This window comes from Lepidochelys olivacea (genome assembly GCF_965140295.1).
Source record: "Lepidochelys olivacea isolate rLepOli2 genome assembly, chromosome: 2".
NCBI classification, from domain to species: Eukaryota; Metazoa; Chordata; order Testudines; family Cheloniidae; genus Lepidochelys; species Lepidochelys olivacea.
In genome coordinates, this window is record NC_140412.1 from 262,690,942 (window position 1) to 262,708,747 (window position 17,806).

At 45.2% G+C, this 17,806-nt stretch overlaps 1 protein-coding gene across 1 annotated transcript; it reads left to right on the forward strand.

Moving 5' to 3' along the window:
• Nucleotides 1-10,611: 10,611 nt before the first annotated feature.
• On the forward strand, nucleotides 10,612-16,243 carry CYP8B1 (cytochrome P450 family 8 subfamily B member 1). The gene has a single exon (XM_084618135.1). The coding sequence runs from the start codon at nucleotides 10,709-10,711 to the stop codon at nucleotides 12,236-12,238; it is 1,530 nt and encodes a 509-aa protein (XP_084474261.1). The 5' UTR covers nucleotides 10,612-10,708; the 3' UTR covers nucleotides 12,239-16,243.
• Nucleotides 16,244-17,806: the final 1,563 nt, after the last annotated feature.

A 17,806-nucleotide genomic window follows, 5' to 3' on the forward strand; every position in this document is an offset into this window, starting at 1 on the left:
TGCTGGTCTCTGACTCTGACGTCTGGCCTTTGACTCTGGTTCTGACTCTGGTCTTCTGCCCTGGCCCCAGCCTTGGCACGCTCCCGATATGCCAGTTCAGACCCTCGACTCCAACTTCGGCTCTGCTCTTAGACTCTGGCATCTGGCCTCTGACTCCTGCTCTGACCAGTAGGCTTGAACACCCATGACCTGGCCCCTCTGAGAGTAGACATTGTCCTTTCATTTCAATAGCTCTTTTCGCTCTCTGGAATGTACACCCCGATGTATTTTAAGAGAATAATCATATCTTCTCTCAGCCATCTACAAGATTCTGTTTCAGTTCCTTAAAAGAACATAAGAATGGCCATGCTATGTCACACCAATGGTCTGTCTAGCTCAGTATCCTGTCTTCTAACAGGTTTCAGAGTAACAGCCGTGTTAGTCTGTATTCGCAAAAAGAAAAGGAGTACTTGTGGCACTGTTAGGATATAGATATTCAGGCCTGTCTGTAAAGGCCTATACTCTAAGAATTTAGGTGTATTCTTATCACTTGGCTAATTATAGAGGTATAAAAGAAAGAATCAAAATCACTGTCTGCTGGTGTAAGCTCCTTCTCTTACTGTGACAGGCTGAGGCCCTGTTCTTAGGCTAAGGCCTTTGGCTAAGCAGCAGAGGCAGCCATAAGCTGGGAAGCGACCGGTCACATCCTCACATTCCAAACTAGTCACATTGAAAGAAGGTGCTATTGGGCTGTTAGGCACTATCAGGACAGGATTGTATTCCTGTCACCTCCAGAGAAAGGGAAGTGCCTAGAAAATCGTAAAAGGAAACTTAGTTTGATAGCATCCTGTCTGGCAAGAACTCACTTATCAATAGCTGGGATGTGAAATCCTCACTTCTGTATTGTCTTGTCATTATAGTTCCCACTTTGCTATTGTTTGTCTGTATAATCTCTGTCTGGTTCTGTGATTGTTCCTGTCTGCTGTATAATTAATTTTGCTGGGTGTAAACTAATTAAGGTGGTGGGATACAATTGGTTACATAATCATGTTACAATATGTTAGGATTGGTTAGTTAAATTTCAGGACAATGATTGGTTAAGGTATAGCTAAGCAGAACTCAAGTTTTACTATATAATCTGTAGTCAATGAGGAAGTGAGTGGGAGTGGGGGTGGGTGGGTGTGTGGGTGAGGGAGATGGGAACAGGGAATAGAGGTAAGGAAATTGGAATCATGTTTTGCTAAAAGGGGAAATGGGAACAGGGAATGGGGCTGGGGAAATTGGAATAATGTTTGGCTAAGGGCAGGAATGGGAACAGGGACACAGGTGTAAGGCTCTGTGGTGTCAGAGCTGGGAAGGAGGATACTAAGGAAGGAAACTGGAATCATGCTTGCTGGAAGTTCACCCCAATAAACATCAAATTGTTTGCACCTTTGGATTTCGAGTATTGTTACTCTCTGTTCATGCGAGAAGGACCAGGGAAGTGAGTGGGTGAAGGAATAAACCCCCTAACAGGCACCTTAGAGACTAACTAATTTATGTGAGCATAAGCTTAGCTCACGAAAGCTTATGCTCAAATAAATTGGTTAGTCTCTAAAGTGCCACAAGTACTCCTTTTCTTTTTGTCTTCTAACAGTGGCCAGTGACAGATACTTCAGAGGGACTGAACAGAATAGGGCAATTTATCAAATGATCCATCCCCGGTTGTCCACTTTCAGCTTCTAACAGTCACAGGTTTAGGGACACCTAGAACATGAGGTTGCATCCCTGACCATCTTGGCTAATAGCCATTAATGGACCTATCATCCAGGAACTAAGCTCATTCTTTTGTGAACCCCGGTATATTTTTGACCTTCACAACACCCTCTGTCAACGAGTACCACAGGTTGACTGTGTGTTGGATGAAGAAGTATTTCCTTACTTTGGGTGTGATATAAGTAACGCTTTATACCATTGGAAGACCTGAGCGCATAAAGACTCGTGCATAAAATACCTAAGAAAACATTTCATAAGCTGAATGGGGCCCAGCCTTCCCTCCTTACCAGCCACTGACTTCTACAGTAGAAATCAAACCTGAGCTCTTGCTTTTGCTACTTGCACTGGAGACTAGGGTGGATGTTTCAAGTAAAGGGGCATTCAAAGGTGCTTTCCATGATTTCTCTTGGAGTGAGGTGGCATTCACAGGAATTGTTTTGTTCTCTGGCCTGTTACCTATGGGAAGGCAGACTAGACTGACACTGGAATCTATGAATCTGTGGGAAACCCCTCTTTTGCCCATACCAGTCAGCCAGCAAGAGTGGAATTTCACTCTCTTTATAAAGGAGACTTTGTTGGTACAATGTGAACACGGGAGAGTGATAGGATTGGGGATGGGCCAGGCTTAAAGCATCTCTGGTCAGACTCGCTCAGTGAATTCTGCCAAAAGGACTTCACTCCTGCCCTATCACTTCATAGCTACTTGAAGAAACAGGTGATTATGTTACCTGCATGCCAGGTACTTCTGTGGTTTCATGACATGGCTGAGACCCCAGCAGATACCAGAAAACACCCTGCACCTAAGCCCACAGCCCTGGACTTCAAATGATGTGTTACCTTTGTTCCTGCAAGAGCTTTAGAAAGAACAAACATGCCCTCAGAGAAGGATTTTTTGTTTTACATAATTTTCACTCAAAGGGGACGGAGTATGGAAATCCCTTCTAACACCCTGGAGTGCAATGCTGGGTGGGGATGGGGGGATAGAACACGTGCCCCACCCAGCTGAACACGGGGGGGGTCATCCATTCCATTGCCCCCCAACAAATCTGAGGCAGCCAGCACAGAAGGCACATTCGGCAGCCCCCCCTTCCCAGGATCCATGCAGATCTCTGCACCACAGAGGGGAATGGAAAGCAGAGGAGACAGCTGCACCCAATGCACACCCACTACCTGCTAGGAGAGATCCACTTCTCTTTTTCATCAGGAAACAGGGAGAAAATCCTGTCCCCCCGACTCCCCGCCCCCAACAGAACAGGTCATGAAAGGATAAAGGGCATGGAGAGGTGGCTCTAGGGGTCAGTGTGAGGTGGAGGAGGGACAGGGAGTGAGAGAAGCCAGGAAGGATGGTGGGGACAGAGGGCCGTGGAGGTGGGATGGAGCAGGCACACAGGGCAGTGGGAGTTTGTGGAAGGGCAGAGGCGTAGGGATGCAGAGCAAGATCAGGGAAGGGCTGAGGGTGGGCACAGAGGCTGACGGCGACATCCAGGTAGAGAAGAGGGTGAGGGGTGAAGTGCCTGGATGGACAAGGGGCACAGGACGTGTCAGGAGGCAGATGGGGTTCTCCTAGGCCAGCAAGGAAGAGCAGGGGGTGGGGGGCAGCGGGAGTGGAGAGAGACCAGCCAGGGAGCACAGGGGGTGGGAGGGGGTGGGGGGAAGCGGGAATGGAGAGAGACCAGCCAGGGAGAGCGGGGTGGGGGGAGCGGGAGTGGAGAGAGCATGGGCTATACAAGCCCACCCGAGACTCTGGATGGTTACCGAGGTGACTAGTCCATGCTCAAATCTACACTGCCATGGCTTCGCTGCGATCGACATGCAACCTAGCTAGAATAAACTAGTTCAGCTATGTCTACACACACTGCAGTCCCACCCACACTTGGCAGTGCAAATGTACCTTGAGACAAAAAGGAACAAAAAGCTTATTGGTGGAGAAAGAGACGATGGAGAGTGTCCGTGAAACACTGGGGAACTAGAGACCTCATCAGTGTGAAATCCAGTCGTTGCTTTCAATAGTTTCAGGCACACCACCTGCTCCTGAGAACCCCACCCCCCACTGCTATGTGGTTTTACAGTCCCACGGGTCTATGCGAGATCCACAAAAAAGCAGGAAAAAATGGTGAAACTGCACACTATGCAAAGAAACTGAAAAAGGAGATCTCTTCCTCCCTGATCTCTTTCAGGGATAGTTACCACAGCTACTATTTGTAACTACTGAAGGTTTAAAAAACCCCAAAGAACAGTCTCAGAAAGAAATGCTGACCCTTTCATATTGATAGAGAAAAAGCAGACAAACTAAAATGTCTAAAAAGGGATAAAACTAAACCACACAGTAGAAAAACCAATGCCAGAAGAAAGGGAATGAGGGGAACAAAAAATAGTCACTGTGAATTTAAAATGTTTTGTTAGTTGTCTCTTTTCCAAGCTGAAAAGTCCCAGTCTTATTAATCTCTCCTCATACGGAAGCCATTCCATATCCCTAATCATTTTTGTTGCCCCTTTCTGTACCTTTTCCAATTCCAGTATACCTTTTTTGAGATGGGACTACCACATCTGCATGCAGTTAGTACTTATATGAACCTGTAAAACAGGCTCCTTGGATGAACATGTAAAACATGAATCGCTCTGCATAGGGGTCGTCAAGATTCCTTCCCCACTCTGAACTCTAGGGTACAGATGTGGGGACCTGCATGAAAACCTCCTAAGTTTATTTTTACCAGCTTAGGTTAAAACTTCCCAAAGGTACAAACTATTTTACCTTTTGCCCTTGGACTTTATTGCTGCCACCACCAAGTGTCTAACAAATATATAACAGGGAAAGAGCCCGCTTGGAAACGTCTTTCCCCCCAAAATCCTCCCCAAATCCTACACCCCCTTTCCTGGGGAAGGCTTGATAAAAATCCTCACCAATTTGCATAAGTGAACACAGACCCAAACCCTTGGATCTTAAGAACAATGAAAAAGCAATCAGGTTCTTAAAAGAAGAATTTTAATTGAAGAAAAAGTAAAAGAATCACCTCTGTAAAATCAGGATGGTAAATACCTTACAGGGTAATCAGATTCAAAACATAGAGAATCCCTCTAAGCAAAACCTTAAGTTACAAAAAGACACAAAAACAGGAATATACATTCCATTCAGCACAGTTTATTTTATCAGCCATTTAAACAAAACAGAATCTAACGCATCTCTAGCTAGATTACTTGCTAAGTTCTAAGACTCCATTCCTTTTCTGTTCCCGGCAAAAGCCTCACACAGACAGAGAGAACCTTTGTTTCTCCCCCCCTCCTGCTTTGAAAGTATCTTGTCTCCTCATTGGTCATTTTGGTCAGGTGCCAGCGAGGTTACCTTTAGCTTCTTAACCCTTTACAGGTGAGAGGGTTTTTCCTCTGTCCAGGAGGGATTTTAAAAAAGTGTTTACCCTTCCCTTTATATTTATGACAGGGGTGGAGGGAGGGTGTTGAAGAAAGAATGTAGGGGACCCAGAAAAAAACACAGCCAAGGTTACATTCAGAAAAGAGGGAGATATGAGAGGGATAGGTGACAAGAAGGGGCCAAAACCAAGGAAAGCGTTAGCAGTGGTATAGAGAGGTTCCCATTCTAACTGAATAGGTGCTGGAAGTTTGGTTCAATGGCTCTCAGCCCCCCCCTGCACAAATTGTTCCAGTACCCGTCTACCTGTGGTACTTACGTGGCCCCATAATGAGCGCCTCACAATGTCTAACCGATTTCTTATCACAGCGCCTTGATGAAGTCGAGCAGTGCTGTTATCCCCATTTGTACAGATGGGGCGCTGAGGCACACACAGACTAAAGACCAGATTTTCAAAGGTATTTAGGCACCTAGTGAGATTTTTCAAAAGTGCTGTTAGGGGGCTTATTCCTTCACCCACTCACTTCCCTGGTCCTTCTCGCATGAACAGAGAGCAACAACACCCGAAGTCCAAAGGTGCAAACAATTCGATGTTTATTGGGGTGAACTTCCAGCAAGCATGATTCCAGTTTCCTTCCTTAGTATCCTCCTTCCCAGCTCTGACATCACAGAGCCTTACACCTGTGTCCCTGTTCCCATTCCTGCCCTTAGCAAAACGTGATTCCAATTTCCCCACTCCCATTCCCTTTTCCCATTTCTCCCCCCCACACACACCCACCCCCCACTTCCTGATTGACTGCAGACTATGTAGTAAAACTTGAGTTCTGCTTAGCTATACCTTAACCAATCATTTTCCTGAAATTTAACTAACCAATCCTAACATATTGTAACTATGATTATGTAACCAATTATATCCCACCACCTTAATTAGTTTACACCCAGCAAAATTAATTATACAGCAGCAGACAGGAACAATCACAGAACCAGACAGAGATTATACAGACAAACAATAGCAAAGTGGGAACTGTAATGACAAAACAATACAGAAGTGAGGATTTCACATCCCAGCTATTGATAAGTGAGTTCTTGCCAGACAGGATGCTATCAAACTAAGTTTCCTTTTACGATTTTCTAGGCACTGCCCTTTCTCTGGAGGTGATAGGCACTATCAGGACAGGATTGTATCCTAACAGCCCAATAGCACCTTCTTTCCATGTGACTAGTTTGGAATGTGAGGATGTGACCGGTCGCTTCCCAGCTTATGGCTGCCTCTGCTGCTTAGCCAAAGGCCTTAGCCTAAGAACAGGGCCTCAGACTGTCCCAGTAAGAGAAGGCCCTTACACTGGCAGACAGTGATTTTGATTCTTTCTTTTATACCTCTATAGCTAGCCAAGTGATAAGAATACACCTAAATTCTTCGAGTACAGGCCTTTACCGACAGGCCTGAATATCTATATCCTAACAAGTGCTTAGAAGGTTAGGTGTTTTGTAAGCTTCACTAGATGCCTAGCTGCATCTCTGGGTGCCTAAAAGCTTTGAAACTCTGTTGCTAAGGCACTGGGCTGAGGTCATATAGGAATAGGTCCTTCAGACCTAGTCACTGGACCAGCCGCTCTGTCTGCTGAATGCTGGGGGGGAAAAAAAAGAACACTGATAGATGGGAGCAAAACCAAGAAGGCCAGTTCTCTGAGACTCCAGCAAACGGTCCCAGGCAATTGGGAAGGATGTCATGGTTGACAGCATGAAGAGCAGAACAGAGGTCAGGAAGGATGAAAAAAGAGAGAGGATGAGTGTCAGATGAGAGGAGATCATTTAACTCCCAACAGGTGGCAGGTTCTGCCCCATGCTGGACTGTAGAGCAATGGCTGCTGTGAAATTTTATATTTTAACTGAAAACCATTTTGTTTTGTCATTTTTTGTTCTGAGTTTGAGAAAAGGAAGGAATGAGAAAGTGTCGTATGAGTATGAGATGTGTTTATCCCTCAAATTCTTAGGGCATCAGCTGTATTCAGGCCAATTCCAGAAAAAAGGGCAGAAATTGCATCCACGGAGTCCATAAAGTCAACATTTATTGTCATGATTCGTATTATTCACTGGGCACCATCTATGTGCTCAGCACTGTTCAGAATATGCCAGAAAATATAGTCCCTGAGCCAACATGTATAAAATGTGTAGCCCTGAATATGATGGCTGAGATATTTGAGCACATGTTAATATCTATGAGTGGAGGCGCTGATGGCCCTCCAACAGTTTACAAGAAGAAGAGCTGCCCAGAGCTCCTGTGCCTGTTTGTTTTCTTTTCCTGCCTGCAGTGGCCCTGATACACCTCAGAAGACTCAATTTTTTTCTCAACTTTAAAATGTGGAATTTTCCTGGTGTTTGGTTTAAAATATTCTCCTGTGAGAACCGCAACTCAGTCACCGCTGGGTTGTGTTTAAAAGCCTTCTGGAAAGTTACTTGCCTTTAAACAGAAGGGAAAGAAGTGTTGCAAACTCTCATAATTATTGTTTTCCTTAAAGCCCCAGCTCCTGGAGTCAAGTGATATGTGATGATTTCAGCCTTCATTCTTAAAGAAAAAGTATGTTTCTAGACCTCGTGGCTGTGGCGAAAGCTTCAAAATGTGACCCCAGGGTACCCTAAAGGCTCAAAAAGCAGAAGGCAAATAAAAAGACCAGCAAATCTATTATTTTTACATAATCTCATGATTTTTGGTGACCCTGACTCATTGGTTTTTGAACATTTGAGGTTGGCAATACTGTGAAAGTGACTTGAAAGTGTCACTTGAAAGTGAAAGTTTCACTCCTATTAAAGTCAGTTTCTAGTCTATTGTTTGTAGTATAGTAGCACCCTTAGAGCCCCAGGCAGGTGCAGCGTAAACTCACAGGGCCTTGCCCTGGTAGGATGTTTCCAAAAGTTAAAGGATCTATTCCAAACTTGGTGAACAGCAAAAAGTAAGTAGCCTAAACGATAGAAAGTAATCTAGATTTTTCTACAGTTGTTTCAATTGTATTCAAGAGTTAATAACAAAGTGAGAATAGACATTAAGAATTTAAACCTAACCAGTGTCCCTTAAGTGACTTGACACAAGATGTTAGTATTAAAGCTGTGGGTCTCATTAATTTAATTTCCTTTCTTTATATAGGTATTAGATACAGTGCTCCTGTCAGCTAATTTCTAAGTTATCTGCAAAAAAACTAGAGTTTTCAGGTACCTAAGTAGCCCCTGAAATCACAAAGTTGCCCCGCCCCACCAAAATCTGAAATGGCCAATGTCAAGGTTCCTTCCCCACTCTGAACTCTAGGGTACAGATGTGGGGACCTGCATGAAAACCTCCTAAGCTTACTTTTACCAACTTAGGTTAAAACTTCCCCAAGGTACAAAATTATTTTACCCTTGGATTTCCACTGCCACCACCAAACTTTATCTGGGTTTACTGGGAAACGTAGTTTGGACACGTCTTTCCCCCCAGAATCCTCCCAACCCTTGCACCCCACTTCCTGGGGAAGGTTTGGTAAAAATCCTCACCAATTTGCATAGGTGACCACAAACCCAAACCCTTGGATCTTAGAACAATGAAAAGGCGTTCAGCTTTCTTACAAGAAGACTTTTAATAGAAGTAAAGGAATCACCTCTGTAAAATCAGGATGGTAGATACCTTACAGGGTAATTAGATTCAAAACATAGAGAATCCCTCTAGGCAAAACCTTAAGTTACAAAAAAGACACACAGACAGGAATATTCATTCTATTCAGCACAGCTATTTTCTCAGCCATTTAAAGAAATCATAATCTAACACATACCTAGCTAGATTACTTACTAAGTTCTAAGACTCCGTTCCTGTTCTGTCCCCGGCCAAAGCATCATACAGACAGACACCGACCCTTTGTTTTTCTCCCTCCTCCCAGCTTTTGAAAGTATCTTGTCTCCTCATTGGTCATTTTGGTCGGGTGCCAGTGAGGTTACCTTTAGCTTCTTAACCCTTTACAGGTAAGAGGATTTTTCCTCTGGTCAGGAGGGATTTTAAAGGAGTTTACCCTTCCCTTTATATTTATGACAGTCCCCCTGCGTGTGCATACTGGATGGAGCATTAGACTGGACTCAGGAGAACTAGGCTCTATTCCCAACTGTGCTGGGTGTCCTTGGGCAAATCACGTTCCTCTTCTGTGTCTCAGTTTCCCTATCTGTAAAATGGGGATAATGATACTGACCTGGTTGCTAAAGTGCTGTGTGATCTACTGATGAAAAACACTACATAAGAAGTAATTATTAGGATACTACTCAAACTTTGGACCTGATTATGCAAATTCGTATTCACATGTTGAAAGGCGTTGCAGGCTTGGGCCCTGTAATTGCATCTGACTATTTATCTGTGGGCAATGGCAGGCCATTGTGCTGTTGGGGAACCTCAGAGCCTGGAGTGTTGGGGTCCTTCCCTCTCACAACATCTGTCCTAAAATTATCCCAGTGCTGACCCCTCATCCTCTCTCCTGCTCAAACAGACCCCTTCCCTTCTCCAAACAACTTGGACAAGTCCCACTTTTTTGTATCAGCCAGCAAATTGTCACAACCCATTGTCTGATGCCAGAATCACTGAGTGAAATTCTCTAACATTTCTGATTCAGGAAATGAAAATAGATTAATGCAGAGATTTCACAGCCAGATGGGATCATTAGACCATCTAGTCTGACCTTCTGTACAACACAAACCAGAGAAATACACCCAGGTACCCCTGTATTGAGCCCAAAAGCTTGTGTTTGACTCCATACAACATATCTTCCAGATGACCATAATAGTCCTTTCTGGGCTTCATGGGTGGTGGGTGAAGCTTCCCCTTGCATAGGCTAGCTCCGTGCCCCGCCTCCTCCAGCCGAGGCCACCCCCCCCCCCCCGATTGCTGCTCTCAGCCCCCCACCCCCACCTGACCCCGGCTGGGACAGGGGGGTCTGAGAGCTCGGTCGGAGCTATGGGGGAGGGGAGGGGGTTGAGAGCTTGACCACTCCCCCTTGTGGCCCCAGCTGGCATTGGGAGACTGAGAGCTTGGTTGGGAGTATGGGGGCGGGGGGAAGGGGCTGAGAGCTTGGTCCCACTGGGGTCAAGCTCTTGGCCCTGGCTGGAGCTCCAAGCCTGGAGCCCTTCCCCCTTGGCTACACCCCCATTCTTCCCCCACTCTGCCTCTCTCCCAGACCCTGTCCCCTGCTTGCTCCTTCCCCCCACACCCCCCACTGAGGCCCCGAGACCAGAAAAGCTCTGTGCCCCTGCCATGTCCCCAGGGCTGTGGTGAGGGGAGATTTTTCTGGGAGCCCCAAATACCCCACTGTCCTGCCCCTGGCAGCATGAGGTTTGGGGAGGTTTAGTCTCCCCCTGCCTCCATTACACACTGCCCATGCTGGCCTTAAAAGTTTGTGGATCTTTTAGTAAATGAGACGTGGATAAAAACTGGAGTGCTCAGCATTTGTCAGCAGAAGGGTTAGTCTTAGTTGCAAACAGAGAATGAGGTCAGGAGTCAGTCTGTGACTGGCCATCTGCCAGGAAGGGTTTATAAACACAGCATTGTAGCCTTTCCTCTCAGTCTGTCTGGAATTCCTGCTCCGGTGCACAGATCTCTAGCAAATGGCTTTCTGGGCGGCAGTTCTCTGTGCGCTGTTAGCCTCAGTTCTCGGTGGGCTCTATCTCCTGGGAGCCTTTCGAAGGAGGAGACCCATGGAGCCTCCACTGGATAAAGGCCACATTCCGTGGCTGGGGTACGCGCTGGATTTCAGAAAGAACAGCGCAGAGTTCCTGAAAAAGATGCAGAGGAGACATGGGGACATTTTCACAGTGCTGATTGGAGGCTACTACTTCACCTTCCTAATGGACCCCCTCTCTTTTGGAGCCATAGTGAAGGCGTCAAAAGCCAAACTCGACTTTGAGACGTTTGCCGTAGAACTGGTAGCCAGGGTTTTTGGATATCAACAGTGTAAAAATGACCATAAGATTATTCAGGTGTCAAGCACAAAACACCTCATGGGAGATGGGCTAGTGGTCATGACTGAGGCCATGATGGAGAATTTGCAGACCCTCATGTTTCACAACAGGGACTCAGGAGAAGAGAGACCCTGGCAGCAGGATGGGCTCTTCCACTACAGCTACAACATTGTCTTCAGAGCTGGCTACCTGGCTTTGTTTGGAAACGAGCCAGGCACAGGGACAGAGAGTAAGGAGAAAACCAAGGAGCGTGATCTCATCCACTCAGAAGAGCTGTTTGATGAGTTCCGGAAGTACGACCTCCTCTTCCCCCGCCTGGCCTATGCTGTGCTGCCCCCTAAGGATAAAATGGAAGCGGAGAGGCTGAAGAGGCTCTTCTGGAAGCTGCTTTCTGTGAAGAACAGCCGTGAGAAGGCTAACATCAGCGGGTGGGTAAGTGACCAAGAACAGTTCCTGGCAGAGCTTGGGGTGCCTGAGTACATGCGGGACCGATTCATGTTTCTGCTTCTCTGGGCGGCCCAAGGCAACACGGGCCCGAGCTCCTTCTGGCTTCTCTTGTATCTCATGAAGCATCCCAAAGCAATGCAGGCTGTGAGGGAAGAAGTGGACAAAGTTTTAAGAGAGGCTGGCCAGGAAGTGAAGCCAGGTAGCCCTGTGGTTAACATCACCAGGGACATGTTAATGAAAACCCCTCTTCTGGACAGCGCAGTGGATGAGACCCTGCGCCTGACAGCAGCTCCCATTCTGATCAGAGCAGTGGTTGAGGACCTGAATCTCAAGATGGCCAATGGCAGGGAGTACGCCCTCCGCAAAGGGGACAGGGTAGCCCTGTTTCCCTACATCGCAGTGCAGATGGACCCCGAAGTCCATCCTGAGCCTTACACCTTCAAATACAACCGGTTCCTGAACCAAGATGGCACCAAAAAAGATTTCTACAAGAATGGGAAAAAGCTGAAATACTTTAACATGCCCTGGGGGGCAGGCACCTCAATCTGTCCTGGACGGTTCTTTGCTGTCAATGAAATAAAACTGTTTGTGTTCCTGATGTTGTCTTACTATGAGTTGGAGCTAGTTAACGAGAAAGAGGAGATCCCTCCGATAGACGTGAGCCGATGGGGATTTGGTTCGATGCAGCCCACTCACGATGTCCAGTTTAAATACCGTCTGCGTATTTAATTTGAAAACATGACCCCCTTCTGCTGCAGCCCTGTTGCGTACTGGCTCCATAATTCAGTCAAGAGGGATTGATTTGTCAAGCTGAATTGCAATAAAAGTTACAGAAGAGATTGGTCTGTGTAAAGATCTTCCATACCTGTTAGATGGTTATTATAACCTGTCTCTTTATTTGGCAACACAGCACTGCTCAGAACGTTAATGTTCACTCTACATGTTGCTCTCACCTTGGAACTCTCCGACTCACTGCAGAAATTCCCCTATCTCCTGTTACAGAATTGTAAGGGGCTGTGTAAGTGAATGCTTGCTGACATGCAAAGAAAACAAGAGTGTTAGTGAATTTCCTGAAGGAAAATAGGAATAGGGAGAGTTTCCTTAGCATGGATTTATGGGTTTTTATTTCTTCCACTCTTCTTACTGTAAATCTGAAATGTCTGACTGTGCATTTAGATATGGGGGGAGGGATAGCTCAGTGGTGTGAGCATTGGCCTGCTAAACCCAGGGTTGTGAGTTCAATCCTTGAGGGGGCCATTTCGGGATTTGGGGCAAAAATTGGGGATTGGTCCTGCTTTGAGCAGGGGGTTGGACTAGATGACCTTCTGAGGTCCCTTCTAACCCTGATATTCTATGTTTCTATTAAAATATATATTGAATGGACATAGGACAAATACATTCTTTATATAGGGATTAGGAACAAGGATACCAGAGATTAATTTAAAATTGTCTTGACTATAATCCCGCTGTACTTTGCTAAATTTTATTTTTATTAAAAGAATGCTGTCAGCCTGTTTAGGTCCCAGGAATTATTATTCTTTAAAGCAGAGGTTGTATTTGGAATGAATCTGGCAATTTGGCACAGTGACATTTTCCTAGGACTTACTTCTCTCCTCCCAATACTCAGCTTGATAAGAAAATGGAACAATCCAGAGGTCTTGCCTGTTTCATTTGGCTGCTCCACTTAAGTGAGCAGGAAAAGGACTTTTACAAATATATCAGAGCAAAAAGTAGTATATGTACAATTTTCAAAAGTGCCTAATTCCCATTTTCAGTGACTTAGTGACCTGTGGACAGATTTTTAAAGGTATTTTCAAAAACGTAGCTGCTTTTGAAAATTTTACTCCTAGAAAAGTAGTTCCATTAATAAATTAGGAGGGAAATAAAATTGAGGAATCACAAATACGTGAGCTATTCTGTTCCTTTTCTAAATCTAGCCTCAGGAGTAAAAGTCTGTACAATTAGGAAGCAATGAAAGACAAGCTTTGTAAAATACCTCTTGATAAAAAATTGGAAAATTTGAACATACATAAATCAGTCAGTCCAGATGACAGGAAAAATTTTCACCCAACTGCCCTCAGCTTGTGTGTTACTTATTTGGGCTTTGATTTAACATTTCCCCATGATTTTACTGGGAATAGAAGGGAAGCTTACTGGACATGTATGGTCAGACTAACTCTTCTTGCTCCTTTGCACTCAAACAAAATTTTACATGCTGTGTCCTAGGCTGTTAAAGGAATGAACTATAAAGCTTCGTGAACAATTGACAATTGGTTTTAAGAAGTTATGAAGATCTGGGGAGGTGACAGAAAACTGGACAAAAGGAAATATGGCATGAGGTAAGAAGAGTGTTCCTGACCATTCATGTTTAGTAAGGTTAACTTTTATTTCTTGTAAAATAACAAACACATCTTAAGAGAAGAATCACCGATCATCTACAGGCAATAAGAAGAAAACTTTTGGAAGGAATGAGAGAGTTGGTGGAGGCAGGGCTTGACTTGTGTTTAGAAGAACTTACAATTCAGAACCATCAAGCTGTGCCCATAGCTACCCCTAGGTAATCATGTAATCTTATTACTTTTATCACCAGCATCCCATCCCACTCCTCTCCTCTTGTTTGTTACCTGGGCTGTAATTTAACAAAGCTGTTAAGCAAGTACTTAACTGTAAGTCAAAGGATTTAAGCACATGCTTAAGTGCTGTGCTGAATCAGGGCTCACTTGAGTAACTAACAAGAGAGGAAAGGAGTACTTGTGGCACCTTAGAGACTAACCAATTTATTAGAGCATAAGCTTTCGTGAGCTACAGCTCACTTCCTCAGATGCATATCGTGGAAACTGCAGCAGGCCTGTTTCCTCTTGTTTTTTCCTACCCACCCCCCCCCAAGATGTTCTGGTTTAACTTGGATTTAAACTTGAAGAGTGGTCAGTTTGGATGAGCTATTACCAGCAGGAGAGTGAGTTTGTGTGTGTATGGGGGTGGGGGGGATGTGAGAAAACCTGGATTTGTGCAGGAAATAGCCCAACTTGATTGTCATGCACATTGTGTAAAGAGTTGTCACTTTGGATGGGCTATCACCAGCAGGAGAGTGAATTTGTGTGGGGGGGTGGAGGGTGAGAAAACCTGGATTTGTGCTGGAAATGGCCCACCTGATGATCACTTTAGATAAGCTATTACCAGCAGGACAGTGGGGTGGGAGTAGGTATTGTTTCATATTCTCTGTGTATATATAAAGCCTGCTGCAGTTTCCACGATATGCATCTGAGGAAGTGAGCTGTAGCTCACGAAAGCTTTTGCTCAAATAAATTGGTTAGTCTCTAAGGTGCCACAAGTCCTCCTTTTCTTTTTGCGAATACAGACTAACACGGCTGTTACTCTGAAACCTAACAAGAGAGGGTAGATGATAGAACAACAGCAAGATTACAAGGTTAGGAAGGCACAATGGGATGCTTTTAAATCATGTATATTTCTATCTGCAGCCTCCCACTGACCTTCTCACGTGTCATCAGTCAGGCTCCTGAGGCCTTATCTACAAGAGATGTTACTGTACAGCAAGCCAAAGTGTGAACATAAGAACAGCCAGACTGGGTCAGACCAAGGCCCATCTAGCCCAGTATCCTGTCTCCCAACAGTGGCCAATGCCAGGTGCCCCAGAGGGAATGAACAGAAGAGGTGATCATCAAGTGATCCATCCCCTGTCGTCCATTCCCAGCTTCTGGCAAACAGAGGCTCAGGACACCATCCCTGCCCATCCTGGCTAAGAGCCATTGATTAACCTGTCCACCAGGAACTGATCTACTTCTTTTTTGAACTAGGTCAACTGAATTTACCATACAGCAGCCTGCCACACCCTAACTGGCCATGTGGTCCCTGCTACTGTGCACTAAATGTTCCGTAGCGTGCTTTGACTGCAGAACTTTTAGTGCACAGTAGCAGAGTCCATATGGCTAGTTAGTGCACGGCAGAGTTCTGGCTTGCCATGCACTAACTCACTGTGTAGGCAAGCCCTGAGTGTCACTTTCAGGTCCAAGTGACAATCACTATAATAGCAACTGATCTAAAGTTGTTTTTACAGTGTAATTCCTACTATGTCAGGGGAACAAACTATAATGCGACACTCCCCTGACCTGGGTAAAAAATGTGATTCAGTCTTGACCACATAAAGGGAACTGAACTGTGTTTCAGGTGTGTCCTGGGCTAGGCTAGAACCTTGGATGATTCATATGATTAAAGAACACAACATGGTTCAGTCTAACAGCAGGAGCAAAGTATACTTTATCCTCATCAGGACACACCTGTGTTGTGTCTGGGGCCAAGGAACCAGCTATTAAGTACAATCAAGCCTAGGCAACAGAAAATATTAACTGGGAAGAAGTTCTAAGGAGATCCTAGAGTATCACCTGCAAGGAAATCTGATGCATTCCAAAGATATAACCAAGCACATAGGTGCACTACATTTAATTGGACCATAGCAGCAATTAACATTCTCTTTAGCCAATGCAACTTTCTACCTCTCTCTCGCTTTTGTTACTCTTTTTTCTCTTCCTTCCCCTGTTTGCTCTTCGGTTTCTTCCCTACCAGAGATCATATGGTATGTGTATGGTAACACCTATTGTTTCATGTTCTCTGTGTACATAAAATCTCCCCACTGTATTTTCCATTGAATGCATCCGATGAAGTGAGCTGTAGCTCACGAAAGCTTATGCTCAAATAAATTTGTTAGTCTCTAAGGTGCTACAAGTCCTCCTGTTCTTTTTGTAGAGATCGTACCTGTATCTTTTCCCATGTTGTTATCTGTGTCTGTTGTGAGAGCTCCTTGTTACTTTTTCCCCTTATACCCAACAACACTATAGAATTACACAGAGAAGAAGCAGGTTCTGTTTTCTGAGCTGAACTGCTCCTGAAACAATTAACAGAGCCTCACTATTGCCAAGTGGGAATGGGAGAAAGCGTTTACCCCTTGGACTTAACCCACTACTGTAACAAGGTTCTTTTTAACACCACCATGAGGTGGGGTCTGACTCAATAGGATAATGGGCAATGTAAAAAAAAAAAAGAACATCATGCTGGGAGATTTAGGTTGGACATTAGGAAAAAACCCATTGCTGTCAGGGTAGTTAAGCCCTGGGACAAATTACCTAGGGCTACTGTGGAATCTCCATCACTCATGGTTTTTAAGAAGAGGTTAGACTAGTGGTTCTCAACTTGCAACCCATTGGCCGCTTGTGGCCCAGTCAGCACAGAGCTGCAGCCCATGTGACATCCTCAGGGCCATTCAGGTAGTATTGGATGCGGCCCACAATGGTAAATAGGTTGAGAACCACTGAGTTAGACAAACACCTGTCAGGGATGGTCCCTCAGTGTGGAGGATGAACTAGATGTCCTATTGAGGCCCCTTCCAGTCCGACATTTCTATGATTCTATGACAGTGATGGATGAATACACCCCGCTCCCCCAAATTTCAAAGTTCAATTGAGTGCCCTATATTTGGATTCTTAGCCTAACTTCTGGTGTTTGCAAAAGTGGAGTGAGAATCTCACAAGAATCGGTTTCTTTGCAATGTGTCTGGCGCAACGTTGCAAACCTCAGTGATTTTTTGTCGATTGGGCTACTTTTGAAAGGTCTCAACGACAAAAAAATCTCGAATCGATGATTGGGCTAGACCTCATTTGCATTTCAGTTATGTGACAGTTTGGGCTATTTTGGTTAACATACAATAACGTTTTGAGTTTGGGGGCAATAAAATGCTCTTAATCCTGTTGGGAAAGGAAGGCACAAGAGGCTGATATCACATATGCCTGATATCACATAGGGGGTCACCCTAACCATGTTTGAGTCTTACCTAATATTGTTAGTTTGTAAATTGTAGCTCCCCCCCCCCCCAGTTCATTCTGTTGTGTCCCCTTTATTAAAGTCCTCTTGGTTTCAAATGCCTGGACTCTGGGCTTGGGGGTGGAGAAATATTGCCCTTTGGGGCACCCAGGATGGTGTATAGTTTCCCAGGTCTCCGAAGGGACTTGAGCTGGTGGTTTGTAAGTCATTAGAAGGATCCCCTGGAAAATTGAACCTGGCCCTTTTTGCTGCCGACAACACCTGGCAGAAGGGGGGGGTGGAGTGTGGGTGGGGCCACACCTGTCTGTTTGGGGAGGCACCACCTCCCCTGCCCAGCGCGGTCGGTCCCAGAAGTGATGGATTTGTCACTTCTGCCTCGCCCCTCTAGGGACGGCCCTGTCTGTAATAGACCCCTAACCTCTGGTTGAGTTACTGAAGTCCTTAAATCATGATTTAAAGACTTCA